Source organism: Rhineura floridana, chromosome 7, assembly GCF_030035675.1.
Source record: "Rhineura floridana isolate rRhiFlo1 chromosome 7, rRhiFlo1.hap2, whole genome shotgun sequence".
Taxonomy (NCBI): Eukaryota; Metazoa; Chordata; class Lepidosauria; order Squamata; family Rhineuridae; genus Rhineura; species Rhineura floridana.
This window is the reverse complement of record NC_084486.1, coordinates 59,771,928-59,788,259: the sequence shown is the minus strand read 5'-3', so window position 1 is coordinate 59,788,259 and position 16,332 is coordinate 59,771,928. Positions and strand designations below refer to the sequence as shown.

The following is a 16,332-nucleotide window of genomic DNA, read 5'->3' as shown; positions in this document are numbered from 1 at the left end:
TTTGGCGGGGGTCTGGAATGAAACCCGCCGTATAAGTGGGGCCCTACTTTACTACAGTGTAGGTACTTGAACATAGGCCTGCCTAAATACTGTATTCAGTTCAATGGACTAGATTGATGTTAAACTATTTGCCTAAAAACTAAGGTGGCATATTTCTGCTCTATATTATACTGATCTGATAACTATGCTAGTTGTTTGTGCAAGTCATGGGAAATAATGCTACTCTCGTTGTAAGGCAGGCAAAACTGAAATCTTTTGAGGATTTGCCATTGGGTTCTGCATTGTGGCTTTCTGTTTTTATGAGTGAGTGGCACTGTTATAGAACAGGGTGGTTTTGATGCTGATTTTGTTCAAAAGGCAACTTATACTGAAGCAGGAAATGGCATACCTTTTTGTCACAATCCAAGCAGTGTGATCATTCCAGTAATGCAAATGTTGAACAGACTACATATTATCTAATAGATTTGTAGCATTAAAAAAAATAGCACGAAATGTAAACCATTATTTTGTTTCATGTATTTTTACCTCACCTTTCAGAGTAAACCCTCACCTGGTTTATTTACTACAGCAAATTTCTGTAGTATGGGTGTGGGAGAGCCTGAGACTTGAACCAGGTTAGATTTCTTCTTGGTAAGCAACAAGTGAAAGGTACTTTGAGCCCTAGCAGCACAAACTTGCATCTGTGTTAGAATAATTGAGGCACAGATCTGGTCATGTGAAGAGCATCCTATCATTTTTTGTGCTGTTTGTACTCTAAATACTTGCAGAAGTCAAATGCATTTTTTAAATATGTTACTAATAATAACATAAAATGATTAAAAGTGTATTTTTGAGAGCAAACCCTTACAAGAAACTCTCCTTTTATGTTTTTAAAGGTGTTTGTATTCTTTGTTTTTCAGACTTTATGAAAACAAAGGAGAAGCTGACTTTAGGGAATCTTTGCTTCAGCTGTTCAAGTCTATCAATGAAATGATGAGCAGTGCCTCTGAGCAAACAGTTATAGTAAAGGTATGATTTGAAGGGAAAGTTGTTTAATATCTGTGTCACAATCAGCAATGACATGCTTTTGTATTGGGTACTAAGTACAATTTAAGATTTGAGGTTCATTATGTTGATTTTAATAGACAAATAATAATTAGCATTAAGATCTTTTTCAGGGGCTTAAGATATTGACCATGTTTTCATATCATGTGAATGGGAGTTTCTTCTTCCTAAGCTTCTTAACCACATAAGTGGACGTTGTCAGGATCGCAGCTAGGGTTGGGAAAGGATTAGCCATGTGCTACATATTTATCACAATGTGATATTTGGCTAACAGTTTCTTTTTAGTTAGCTGCTTGTTGCATCTGAATCCAAAATTGTGTTTTACCACTAATCATGGTTAATTTAAACAAGTCACCTTTCTCAACCATAGTTTGAAGTTCCAGACTTATCACAATGTGCCCAAGCTGGAATAAACCATAATTTAATGTGATGTGCAAACATGGCCAATGAGTTATACAGCCACAAGAATGGCTGTATACTATAGCCAGCATGGATTTTTCGCATTCCGCAATGTTAAATTGAAAATACCTCCCATGCCATTCTGCTGCTTCCCATAAACTCATTTCAAAACAAAACCTTACAAATGTACAGTCCTGAACTCAGAAATGCTTGCTTAACAACCCTCTAAGTTTTCATGGTGATACACAAAACAGAGAATCAAGAATTCAAAGTGTAAAAAGAGAGGGGAAAAAATCCGTACCCCTGTTGGACCTTTTGCTGTTAGTGGTTTCATAATCTGTTGAAATTAATTAAAAATCACCCATGTTCACAGAGTACCTGTAATCCTATTACAGACCTTGCCACATACTCTGACCTTTATCCTCTGCAGTTTAAAAGTTTAAAAAATGCCTGGCTGATTTTTAATTAATTTAAGAAATCTAACATTGAAGTCTATTATAGTGTCGGGCACACTCAGTAAAGAACCGGCAGTGTTCTAAAAGCCAGACTCAGAGCTATTTGGCTTGGCTAATCAAGTGGCCACACCCACACCAGACATTTATTCCACTTTAGACAGTCATGGCTTCCCCCCAAAGAATCCTGGGAAGTGTAATTTTTGAAGGTGCTGAGAGTTGTTAGGAGACTTCTATTCCCCTCACAGAGCTCCAGTGCCCAGTTTGGTTTAACAGTCAGCCCCCTTCTGCAGATTGTAGCTCTGTGAGGGGAACAGGGCATCTCCTAGCAACTCTCAGCACCCTTCACAAACTACACTTCCCAGGATTCTTTGGGGAAAACCATGAGGGTCTAACATAAAATAAAGGTCTGGTGTGGATGTGACCAGTGACAGCTTTGGTTTAAATTTGGGTGGGAGACTACATGTGCCTGCTGTAGGGAAAAAAAAGGTGGGGGAAACCCTGAAAAACAATGATACTGTTCGCAGTGTTTTCCTTTTTGAAAGGAGTCTTTCCCTCTGCCCTGTGCCTGCCCACCCACCCAATCTCCTCCCTTCCCCTTCCTACTCCTCCCTTCCGCTTCCTTCCTACTCCTCCCTTCCGCTTCCTTCCTACTCCTCCCTTCCGCTTCCTTCCTACTCCTCCCTTCCCCTTCCTTCCTACTCCTCCCTTCCCCTTCCTTCCTACTCCTCCCTTCCCCTTCCTTCCTACTCCTCCCTTTCCCTTCCTTCCTACTCCTCCCTTCCCCCTCCTTCCCCCTCTCTGCCCCTCCCCTGGTCAGTTTCACCTATCCTAAGCATGATTGAACTGGAGTAAATCCCACTGAACTCAAAAAGCATGCAAATAATCAAACATGCCCTCCTCCCTCCTATCCCCTCCCTTTTGCCCCTTCCCTCCCTCTCCTGCTTCCCTTCCAATCCCCACCCCTCCTTCCCCTCTCTTCTTCCTTCCCCTCTCTTGCCCCCTCTTCCTCCTCCTCCTCCATGGTCAGTTTTACGTGTTCTAACCATGTCTGCACAGGTGTAAATCCCATTGAACTCAATAAGCATGCAAATGATCAGACCTGCCTTCCCCCCTCCTCTCCCCTCCTCTCCCTTCCTTCTCCTCCTCCTCTCCTCTCTTCTTTCTCCTCCCTTGCTCACTTCAGCCCTCCTTCCCTCCCTCTTCTCCTCCCCTCATGGTCAGTTTCACCTATCCTAAGCATGATTGCACGGGAATAAATCCCACTGAAGTTCAATCAGCATGCAAATGATCAAGCCTGCCCTCTTCCTCTCCTCTGCCCATCCTCCTCTCCTCCTCCGCCCCATCCCTGCCCTTCCTCCTCCTCCTCTCCTCATCCCCCATGGTCAGTTTCACCTATTATAAGCATGATTGCAGTGAAGTAAATCCCACTGAATTCAATAAGCGTGCAAATGATCAATCCATTCTCAGCAAACTTGCACTGAATCCCACAGGATCCCATTGAACTGGCTTCTGAGTTTCTTTCTTGGACATTTTTTTTCTTTATTTAGTTTGATTTTTGTGAATTGTATTGTTTTCATTGATGTATTTTTATACTTGTGTTTATTTTTGTTTGTATGCTGGCTTGAGAGCCTTTGGCCGAAAGGTGGCATATAAATTAATTTATAATAATAATTTCTTGCCTCCTGGATTAAAAAGCAGGAATATTGGGCACCTATAGTGAATGCACCAGGGGAGCAGGAAACCTGACCTCCTCTCTGAGATTTGTAAAAATGCAAACACAGATTTGTAAAACCTTACAGGTTTGTAAAAATTCAAATACAATTTGAGTTGGACTTTCACAGTCCAATCTACTTCTGGTGTAGCTTGGAAGAATTTGATAACATGCTCAAAGGCACAAGAGGAGGTTTTATTAATCATTTAAAGCTTTCCATTAAATAAAAATGGCATTGTATTATAACATTGAAACCCTATGAACAGAGTATCAAAATTCAACATGAGATAGTGCTGGAAGATGAGACCCCCAGGTCAGAAGGCACTCAATGAGCTACTGGGGAAGAACAGAGGACAAGGACAAGTAGCGCTGTGACTAATGACGCAGCTGGATCAAACCCAAAAGAAAGCCCAGAGGCTGATGTGCACAGATGTGAAAGGAGAGTCCAGAGTTGTATAATGCACACAATAGGAACATGGAATGTGTGAAGCATGAACCGGGGAAAGTTAGAAATGGTCAAGCAAGAAATGGAAGGTATCAACATTGCAATACTTGGAGTGAGTGAATTAAAATGGATGGGAATGGGACATTTTCCATCAGGCAACTACAAAATATTTTATGCAGGAAATGAGAAATTAAGAAGAAACGGAGTTGCTTTAATAGTGAGAAGTGAAGTAGCAGAAGCAATTAAGAGCTATAATGCAAGGTCTGAACAAGTTATATCACTGAGATTTAGCGGGAAACCTATTAACCTAACCATCATCTATGTCTATGCTGCAACGGCAAGCACACAAGAAGAGGAATTGGAGAGATTTTATGCAGAAGTACAGGAAGAAAGCAAGATGTTTTGATAAGCATGGGGGACTGGAATGCAAAAGTAGGGAACAGAGAAAGAACTAGGAATTATGGGGAAATGGGGCTTAGGAGATAGAAATGAAGCAGGAGAGAGACTTATTGAATTCTGTGAAGCCAATAATTTGTTTCTTGCAAACACATTTTTTGAGCAACCGAAAAGATAACGGTACATGTGCATCATCACAAAATGGTCGATATAGGAATCAAATTGATTATATAATTGGTAGCAGAAGATGGAGAAGTTCCATACTTTCTGCGAAAACAAGACCAGGAGCAGACTGCGGTATAGATCTTGAACTGGTCGTATCAAAAATCAGAGTAAAGCTAAAGAGGAACAAAAAAGCAATCATGATTGATTGATTGATTGTATTTGTATACCACCCCATTGCTGAAGCTCTCTGGGCGGTTTACAGTGATTAAAACATTAAAAAAATATATACAAATTTAAAACACATTTTTTAAAAACAATTCAAAACACACTTTAAAAAATTTAAAACAATGCCAAAATACAATTTAAATAACATCCCAGAATAATATAAGGAACAGATTTGAGGCTTTAAACTTAGTTGACAGAGAACCAGAACAACTATGGATTGAAGTCAGAGACATGATCAGGGAAGAATGCAAAAAGACAATACCTCTAGTTAAAAAGAAAGAAAGACCTCAATGGATGACTGAAGAACTCTTAAAATGGTTAAAGAGAGAAGGAAAGCAAAAGTAAAAGGAAATAGAAACAGTTAAAACCCTAAATGTTATAATACAGCAACTAGTACGTAGGCACAAAGAGAATTATTACAATTGTTATTGTATAGAAATAGAAGAGGACACCAAACATGGTAGGGCAAGAGCTGTATTCCAAAACATTAGAGAAATGAAAGGGAAATTTATACCAAGAGTAGGGATGTTGAATAATCAACACGGGAACCCACTGACTGACTGAGATGAAATAAAACGAATATGGAAGCAATACACTGAAGAACTCTATAAAAGAGATGCCAGGATGACAGATTCATTCACGGAGAAACTGCATAATGAGGGACCAGAAATTTTAGAATGTGAGGTGAAAACTGTTCTTAAAATTCTTGGAAGAAACAAATCACCAGGAATATATGGCATACCAATAGAGTTGCTACAGCAACTGAGACTGAATCTGTCCATATTTTAACAAAAATTTGTCAACAAATATGGAAAACTAAAAAATGGCCCATAGACGAAGCTTTTCAATATACAACCCAATTCCAAAGAAAGGGGATCCCAGCGAATGCAGTAATTATCAAACTATTGGCTTAATATCCCATGCAAGTAAAGTAATGCTCAAGATTCTACAACAAAGGCTCTTACCAAATATGGAGCGAGAAATGCCAGACATCCAAGATGGATTTAGAAAGGGAAGAGGCACCAGAGATCATATCTCAAACATATGTTGGATAATGGAACGGACCAAGGAATTTCAGAAGGAAATCCCCCTGTGCCTTATAGATTACAGCAAAGCCTTTGACTGTGTAGATCATGAAAAACTATGGAATACTTTAAAAGAAATGGGGGTGCCACAGCATCTGATTGTTCTGATGCACACCTATGCTCTGCACAAGAGGCTACTGTAAGGACAGAATATGGAAAAACCGATTGGTTTCCAATAGGGAAGAGTGTGAGACATGGGTGTATTTTATCACCCTATTTGTTTATATGCAGAACATATCATACGGAAAGCAGGATTGGACCAAAATGAAGGAGGTGTGAAAATTGGAGGGAGAAATATCAATAATTTAAGATATGCAGATGATACCATACTCTCAGCAGAAACCAGTAATGATTTGAAACAAATGCTGATGAAAATTAAAGAGTAAAGCACAGAAGCAGGACTAAGGCTGAACATCAAGGAAACTAAAGTAATGACAACAGAAGATTTATGTAACTTTAAAGTTGACAACAAGGACATTGAACTTGTCAAGGATTATCACTACCTCAGCCATTAACCAAAATGGAGACAATAGTCAAGAAATCAGAAGAAGGCTAGGACTGGGGAGGGCAGCTGTGAGAGAACTAGAAACGGTCCTCAAATGCAAAGATGTATCACTGAACACTAAAGGCAGGATCATTCAGACCATGGTATTCCTGATCTCTATGTATGGATGTGAAAGTTGGACAGTGAAAAAATCAGATAAAAGAATCAACTCATTTGAAATGTGTTGGAGGAGAGCTTTGCGCATACCATGGACTGTGAAAAAGACAAATAATTGGATGTTAGAATAAATTAATACAGAACTGTCACTAGAAGCTAAAATGATGAAACTGAGGTTATCATACTTTGGAGACATCATGAGAAGACATGATTCACTAGAAAATACAATCATGCTGGGCAAAAGAGAAGGAAGTAGAAAAAGAGGAAGGCCAAACAAGAGATGGATTGAGTCCATAAAGGAAGCCACAGACCTGAACTTAAGAATAGGGTGGTTCATGACATGCTATTCGAGGTCACTGATTCATAGGGTCACCATAAGTCAATATCGACTTGAAGGCACATAACAACAATAATTATAATGTTACACACACAGACTCAATGACCTATAAAACAACTAAACAAATTCCAACAACATCAAAACCAATGCATACAAAATAATCACTCAACGTCTGTCCCTGAGGCAGATGATGTAGTCGTAGTATCTTCATCCTTCTCCATGTGTCAGAATTAACACCTTAATAATTAACACCGTATAGTTGTAGTAATGCCAATAGTAGTCCTAGTAATCCCTTCAGTGTTGCATCATTGTTGTAGTAGTTGTGTGAGGAGGAGTACTGTCTGTGGTGTCAGTTGCAGCAATCGTAGTGGCATATTTATCTACATATTGGTAGTAATAATTATACTAGTATCTTGAGTGGTGTCATCGTTAAAATAGTAGTAAAGTGTCTCCAGAATGGAAAAAAAATGGGTATTAAATAACATAAAGTTCATTGTATCTGTTGCTGATTCTCGGAATTGGTCTCTTTTTTTTCTTTCCTGACAAACAGGATCCACTCTGTTTGTAAAAAGTGGAATTGTTGTTCATTGAGCATACAGCCACTATCATGTTTACAACTTGTGTGCTGATCTGGGTGATATCCAGTTACAAGATAATAAATGCACATGATAATTCACTAATAGGAAAAAACCTTGTGGTTTAAGAACATACCTATAGCCCACAGAAATTTCTATCAAGCTTTACAAAGCAGGGAAATTGGGCAGCTATAGTGAATGCACCAGGGGAGCAGGAGACCTGTCCTCCTCTCTGAGATACTGGACTGCCCTACAAATTTGTCAAAATGCAAACACAGTTTGGGTTGGTCTTTCACAGTCCAATCCACTTCCTGTGTGGTTTGGAAGAATTTGGTAAGGTGAATATTTCTGCTTTTTAATCTGCGAGGGAAGAAATAGGATCTTGTGCAAGTTTGCTGAGAATGGATTGATCATTTGCATACTTTTTGAGTTCTGTGGAATTTACTCCTGTACAGTCATGCTTAGGATAGGTGAAACTGCCCACGGGGGATGGGGAGAGGAGGAGGAGGAGGAGGGAGGGGAAGAAGGGCAGAGGAGAGAAGGGGCATGCGAGCAGGCAGGAGAAGGAGGGGAGGAGAAGGACAGGTTTCATCATTTGCATGTTTATTGAGTTCAGTGGGATTTACTCCTGTGCAATCATGTTTAGGATAGGTAAAACTGACCGGGGGGGGAGAGAGGGAGGGCTGTAATGGGCAGGGGAGGAGGAAGGAGGAAGAGGGGAGGGGAGGAGGAAGGAAGAGTTAAGGAGAGGGGAATGAGGGGAAAGGAAGGTCTGATCATTTGCATGCTTATTGAGTTCAGTGGGATTTACTCCTATGCAATCATGCTTAGGATAGGTAAAACTGACCATGGGGGAGAAGCAGGGGTAGGAGAAGGGGAAGGAGTAGATTGGAGGGGAGCAAAGGAAGGGGGAGGGCAGGTTTGATCATTTGCATGCTTATAGAATTCAATGGGATTTACTGCCTATATGCTTCCGGGCTTGATTCAAAGTGCTGGTTTTGACTTATAAAGCCTTACACAGCTTGGGACCACAATACCTGGTGGAACGCCTCTCCCGATATGAACCTACCTGTACTCTACGTTCAACATCGAAGGGCCTCCTTTGGGGGCCCACCCAGAGAGAAGCCCGGAAGGTGACAACAAGAAAACAGGCTTTCTCTGTGGTGGCCCCCAAACTATGGAACTCTCTCCCTTATGAGATACGCCTGGCGCCAACATTGCTGTCCTTCTGGCGCCAGGTAAAACCCTTTTTGTTCTCCCAGGCTTTTTAACAACATTTTTAACATCTATTGTAACACCTACATTTGCACTGACGCTCTTAATATTTTAGTAATCTTAATTACTTAACACCTTAACATCTTAATACTTTTAACTGACTTAATACGTTTTTAATACTTTTAGGCTTGTGTTGTAGTTGTTTATATGTTTAATTATGTTCTACTACTTTTGGTATATTGTTTTTAAGTTGTTGATATATGTTTTTTACTTGTATATTGGATATTTTTATGTTGTGCACCGCCCAGAGAGCTACGGCTATTGGGCGGTATAGAAATATAATAAATAAATAAATAAATAAATAATCATGCTTAAGATAGGTAAACTGACCATGGGGAGGAGGAAGGGTGGGGAGGGGGAGGGGGAAGGGGAAGGGGAAGGAGGGGATTGGAAAGAGATGGTGATGGGAGGGAGGAGGAAAGGAAAGGGGAGGAAAGGGGCAAGAGGGAGGGGATAGGAGGGAGGAGAAGGGAGGGTGGGTTTTTTCATTTGCATACTTTTTGAGTTCAGTGGGATTTATTTCTGTGCAGTCATGGTTGAAAATGGAAATGGACTGCCTTCAAGTCGATTCCAACTTATGGTGACCCTATGAATAGGGTTTTCAGAGGTAGTTTTACCACTGCCTTCCTGTGAGGCTGAGAGGCAGTGATTGGCCCAAGGTCACCTAGTGAGCTTCATGGCTGTGTGGGGATTCGAACCCTGGTCTTCCACGTCGTAGTCCAACACTGACTTGGGGGAGGGACAGGGAGGGGAGGGGGAGGGAGAAGGGAGGAGATTGGGTGGGTGGGCATTGGGCAGAGGGGAAGCCCCTTTCCTTTCCAAAAGGAAATCATTGTTAACAGTATCATTGCTTTTCAGTGTTTCCCCCACCTTTTTATTCTACAGGAGGCACATGTAGCCTCCCACCCAAATTTAAAGCATATCTGTCCCTGGCCACATCCACACCAGGCCTTTATTTCACTTTGGACAGTCATGGCTTCTCTCAAAGAATCGTGGGAAGTGTAGTTAGTGAAGGGTGCTGAGAGTTGCTTGGAGACGCCCTGTTCCCCTCACAGACCTTCAATCAGAGTGCTGACTGTTAAACCAGTCTGGCCACTGGAGCTTTGTCAGTGGAAGAGGAGTCTCCTCTCAGCACCCTTCACAAACTACACTTCCCAGGATTCTCTGAGGGAAGCCAGGACTGTCTCACATGAAATCAAAGTCTGGTGTGGGTGTGGTCCCCTGATTAGGCAAGCCCAGCAGCTGTGAGTCTGGCTTTTAGAAATCTGACAGTTGGTTCTTATTGAGCATGCCGGATGTTATCATTGAGTTCCATGTATAATTTTTTTAATTAATTAAAAATCAGCCAGGCATTTTTTAAACTTTTAAACTGCAGAAGATGAAGGTCAGAGAATGGGGCAAGGTCAGTATTAGGATTACAGGTACTCTGTGAACATGGCTGATTTTTATCAGCTCTGTCAGGGGAATAGGAATCTTCTCTCAGCACCCTTCACAAACTACACTTCCCAGGATTCTCTGAGGGAAGCCATGACTAGCTTACATGAAATCAAAGTCGGGTGTGTGTGTGGCCCCCGATTAGGCAAGCCGAGCAGCTGCGAGTCTGGCTTTTAGAACACTGAGAGTTGGTTTTTACTGAGCATGCCCAATACTATCATTCAGCTCAATGAAAAATTTCTTAAATTAATTAAAAATCAGTCAGGCATTTTTATAACTTTTAAACTGCAGAAGATGAAGGTCACAGTATGGGGCAAGGTTAAGTAATAGGATTACAGGTACTCTGTGAACATGGCTGATTTTTAACAAAATTCAACAAATTATGAGAACTCTGAGAGAAAAAAGTCCAAAAGGGCTCTGGGTTTTTTTTCCTCTCTTGTTAGACTTTGAACTATCTATTCTCTCTGACTGTTTTATGTATCGCCATGAAAATTTCAATGGTTGTTAAGCATGCATTTCTGAGTTCAGGACTATGAGTTCTGTAAGGTTTTGATTTGAAATGAGTTTATGGGAAGAATCAGAATGGCATGTGGGGTATTTTCAATTTAACATTGCGGGATGTGTTGTAGCTTCATTTCTTGAAAAGCGATGCAGGTAAAATAATTGTGAAACCAGTTTACACATTGGGGCAGAGTGGAAAGTGGATTGTTGCAAGACATGAATACCTCTGTACAGGATAGAATTTCCATTAATGCACATGATGATAGCAGCGTGCAACTTTTTTTTGCATTGAATCTTGTGACTGAACCCTGATTGCTTTTAAGTGTATTCTCTAGACATGAGGTACTTGGTTTAAAGTCTGCTGCTGCACCAATCTTCAGGCCAGTTTGAAGTAGAGAGATCCCTTAGTACAGTGGTAAAGCATCTCCTTTGTATGCTGAATTTCCAGGTTTTAATTCCTGGTATCTATGGATTTGGCTGGGAATACCCCCTATCTGAAATCATGGAAAGCCAGTTCCAATAGCTAGGGTAGACAATACTGAGGTAGATGGACCAATTGTGTGACTGAGTATAAGGCAATTTCCTGTGTCTCTGTGTATCTAACAATGTAGGACCTTGTGTATTTGTTTTATTGACTTGGTATATCTGTCTGAACTCATCTTGAAAAAAGTTTAGATGGAAGTTTGTGGCATGAGTAAATATGAACAAATTAATAATATGTTAATGTAGACGTTGCAGAACTCAAGATAGGAGAATGGTTAGTGTATCTGAAATCCCTGTAAACTGCCTAGTTCTTCTGAGATTTTCATTTTTTAAGGGGAGAAAATAACCATTGTGTGTACTCTTTTTTCCCCCTCCATGTTGCAGTGTCTCCTCCCTTACCTTGGGTCCCAGTTGTGGTGATCTGGGAGCCAGCAACGATTTCTGAAATTACAGTTCTGTTAATTTAGATCAGCCTAGAAAATAGTCATTTCATATTCTTTTACAGAGTAGTCATTTAAATAAAAAAGAAATTTGTTTCCTCTAACAACTCTGCCTACGAACTATGTCACTCCCATTAAATAATAATTAACTTTACGGTAGTTGTGCCTCCTGCCACATGGGATGACTTGAAAGATACAGAAAATATTCCATTGTGAATATATTGTCTTCACTTAACAGAAGGTGAAAGAGGATTTGAGAACTATTTAAATGACTAAATAGCCTTCACCATTGCATTCTTATTGAATTAATAACTCTGTGTCATGACAAATAATTCTCACTTTAACTGAAATTTCCTACATTTAATGGCTAAATGTAAGCAACTATTAGCACCAAAAAGACAATGGCTTTGATCGAAAGTGGCCTGTGCATGAGCATGGTTTCACAGTTATTTGCATGTGCATGAAATTCTGTAGGGTCCCTGGATCATTAGGAATGATGCTGTAGGAAGAATGAGCCTCGGAAACAGTGCATGCATAGAGTAATGTGTACAATGGTTTGAATACAAACCATTGGAGTCAACAAATTATTTCCTCCCTTCTCATTGTTGTATATGTTATTAATTTTGGCTGCTGTTATATTTTGTCTATGATTGATGGTTAGATGATTTATTTTGTTTTGTTTTACTGCTTTGTTGGCCATTTTGGATTAAAATGGAATGTAAATAATTGAAATAAATAATATTAAGTATTAACAGAGGTGATTATCAATGTTATCACATGATAGGTAGTGTTAACAAAAGGTCTAATCCAATGTAGATTCTGAAAAAGGAAAATGTTCTTCAGGGAACCAATGTATCCCAAATGCCTGAATGCTGGTCTGCTAGTTGACAATGAAGATACAGCTTGTTTTTCTTTTTAGAGAGGTTTTTTCTTCTTCTCATAGCTGAAAAAAGCAACAGGATAAGAGGTTGCATGGATGATGATGATCAAGATAATGTTTAGTTTTCCTGATAATTTTTTTATTTTTCCTGTGGAGAAACCATATTGTTGTGAGATAATATTTTATTGTCAGAATATTTTACTGATTTAAACACTGTTCAGAATGTAAATAGTTAACTGCAAGAAGAAGAAAAGTTAAACTGTCACAATTGCTCCCTGTTTTTAAGAAGGTGGCAGTGTGTAAGCAAGGTTTTGGCTTTTATATAAAGGCAAAGTAGCATCCCAGAGTGACCAGTTTTTTATCAGACATTTGGTGGACCTTCCATTCAAATCTATTGGTCCATAATTAAAGGCCAGTGAAGGTTTGGAACTCAAATCAGAAACAAATTGATTGGTTCAATATTTCTGGATGAAGGGGATGTAAGATCAGGTTCAGAACTATTTGGATGTCAGTCGGTCTGTCGCTAATGGACTGTGAAGAGTTTCAGGGAGGGAATCTAGAAGGAGAAGGTTGAAGAAAGCCTAGAGAGAGAGAGGGAAGAGGAGGAGAGAGAAACTTTAGCAGTAGCAGCAGAGGCTGGCAGATGAAAATTGAGAAGCCCACTTGGAAGCTGAAATCACTTGAGACGGGCTAAGAAGGTCTGCGAGAAAAGAGTAGGAAACTAGCAGCAGCTCTTTAGAGAGCTGAGGCCAGTGACAGCAGATGAAATCTTCACTCAGGTCAGCTTCTAAGTAAAGCTGTCTTGACAAACCTGTGAGTTATCTCAGGTTATTGTATAGAAAAAGGAGCTAGAACAAGTAACTAGTTGTCTTTATTAAACAACAGTAACACAATTAGTATAACATCAAGTATCTAGTAACAAACCATTTTATAGCTTACCTGCAAAAAATATTACATTATATTAATAATAACCTTTACAATTTTAATATATTGGTTTTACTGTTCTAAGTAAGTGTCTCTGGTCTGCCTATAGCCATTACCTTATTTGTAAAAGGGTAAGGGGTAAATAAAAATATTTGAAATAAAATGGTGAGAGCGGAAATAAAAAATGATAGATGAAGCAGTTATTAAATCATTGAGATTAAAAGTGGGGGGCAACTGGTGGGATATGAAAACACCCGAACCATATTTCTGAATGAAGAGGAAGAACTGGTAGAATAAAAAAACTCTGGTGGCTCATGTAGGCCTTAGCAATGTAGTGGCTAGGCGGTCAGAAGTCACTGTTTAGGTCATCAGGCTTGTACATTTCCACACTACTTTCATTGGACAAAATGTGTTACAGTCTTTAGCACAGATTTATAAATAGCCTGGTTACTTCTATGCAACCAGGCAGAGATGGTTTACAAAAGTTGTTTTTCTTCCTTTTAGGCCAATGATGTTATGATTACCATAGGTATGTGGGGGGAAGCAAGTTATTAAATGTTTGTGTGGGCTAGGAACTTTAGTAGATTAATCTGCGAAACTGATTTTGTAAGCTATATCATTTTGGCAACTCTGTCTTGCTAGACAATTGCATGCACTCTCTCCTTTTTATGTGTGCCAAAAAGACACACAGTACTGCATAGCTGCAGTAAAGGTAAAAGCTAGTCTAAAAATCAAGCAGCGAAGGTTAATCAACATGTTTCCCTGAGAGCCACCTTTGGGGTAGGTGTGTATGTTTGAGGAGTTAGTTGCTTTGAGTTGAAAAGCAGGAACAGGAAATTGGTTTACTATCTGTCTAGCTATGCTCCTGGAAAAGTGTCTTTTTGGAATAATTAAACTTATTCCTGGACTTTGCTTACATTTATGGAGCTCTTAGGCTCATAAACTTTATCCTGTGTTTCTCTCCATCAAGATAAAATCAAACTATGGTTGCCATCACCTAAAAAAGAAAAAAGTGTCTCTTTGGCATACCTAGAGCGGGGATGGTAATTGAATACTAAGTTTAAACATGCATCCTTACCTTCACTTCCCTCCTCAAAGTTCTAAGTCAATTTGTTGCTTCTTAGCCATATTGCATTCCTAAGTTTTGTACTCTGACTCCTGGGATCCCTCATTCCTTTAGGGAGTAGCACCTAAGAAGGGCAAACCAGAGCCTTTTAATTTCCAATAAAGCAGAACAGGAATTTCATATTTTTAAAGGATGGTACCTAAAAATGATGGAGGACCAGGTTTTCATTTTTTTTTTTGGCTAGGTGATTATGGAAATGTGTGTCATCTTTAGGCTGATTAAACCCAGTCAATGAACTTTGGCTCTGTGCTGCTCAAGTATGTTAGTAATTCAAATTTAACATGTAAATTTAAGAAGTTAATAAACTACTTAATTGTCAGCAATTGTTCCTGATGTTTCGCTGATACCTGATGATTGTTGGCTGAAATTAATATTCCTGTCCTCATATATATCAGCATCTGGGAATAGCCAAGATAGAATTGATGCCACTAATCACGAAAGGTTTCATTTCAGCTACAACTTGCAAACTGAGTAAAGATTGCATTTTCTGCTTAGCTTTCATAAGAATTATTACTGACCTTGCATAATATTAGCGGGTTTTCTGATTAAACAAATTTAGAGTCACTTTCTTTTCTTTTTCATTATTTCTAACTACATTATGATTTTAATAAGATTTGAGATGTTAGGTGTAAGGCTGTCTGTATTCCTGTCATTAGCCTGTTTTGCAAAACTGAATACCAATTTTTGCTTTATTTCAGATTCACTGAAACAATGGATAAATAGGAAATACCAAAAAAAGTCCAGCAGTGCTATTTTGTTTCTTTTAATCAATGTATACAAAGATTTGATGTTAATATTATAGAATAAACAAAATACTTAAATGGTTTATGCTAGGGATGAGTTTGTTTTATATTGTGCCTTTCTTGCAGAATACTATGGCTGTGACCCAAATACATACTTTAAGTATGCCCAAAGACTTGTGGGATATGCAATGGATTTTTTATGTTTTCTCTGAACTACAAGTCTCCCTCTCAGTGCCATATTAAAAACTCTTCTGATTTTCAGATTGTTTATTGAGCAGTCAAGTAATCTTTTGCTGACATTTTACCCCTTGATGCTAAAGCATAGTTTCTCAGAATCCGGGTATCCGCTTGGGAAGTTGCTCTTGTCCTAGAACTTACTCCATTCCTTAACTGAAAATGCTGGATTTAATGTGTTTGTTTATAATTTCCTACAAAATTAATATGTGGCTTTTTATAGCATCTTATATTGTGTAGTTCCCCCTCTTCCAAAAAAACCACCACCACAATAAAATGTACTGCAGATCCAAATAAGTAAATACAAAACGAATAAAATATGTGGGATTTTCCCCAAGCAGCTAGTATGACTTTGACATGATAGTTTTTACCCAATTAAAAAGCTTTACTTTTATTACCACCAATGGAGTATTTTTTAAATAGACTTTACTTTCAGTTTACTCTGGAAACAACCACAGTTTGACCTCAAAACTTTCAACTGGTGTTGGTTATGCCAAAATAAAACCCAATTACATCATGTGGAAATATAAGATATTGTTTGAACTGAGCTACCTTGTCCTGGCCAGTCATCAGAAATGCATTGCACAGGTGTAAATATTGATAGGAAAACCACCCTGAATGCACAGACCTTGTTCAGACATAATGATAAGCTATGACTAGAAGTTTTCACGTCTGTTTCTGACTAACTGCTGCTTGTCATTTTGTCTGACCAAACTACAATTGGTCATAACTATGATTTATTAAAACGATCCAACTTCAAACCTTGGATTATGTAGCTGAACAGTTTAAGGTTC

At 39.1% G+C, this 16,332-nt stretch overlaps 1 protein-coding gene across 2 annotated transcripts in view; it reads left to right on the top strand.

Moving 5' to 3' along the window:
- The window catches only part of DOCK1 (dedicator of cytokinesis 1), a 702,192-nt gene that overhangs the window by 171,976 nt on the left and 513,884 nt on the right, over positions 1 to 16,332 (top strand). For both annotated transcript variants that reach the window (XM_061635676.1, XM_061635677.1), the window contains exon 23: positions 900 to 1,008. In XM_061635676.1, coding sequence (XP_061491660.1) covers positions 900 to 1,008 — 109 coding nt within the window. The remainder of the gene's footprint in view (positions 1 to 899; positions 1,009 to 16,332) is intronic.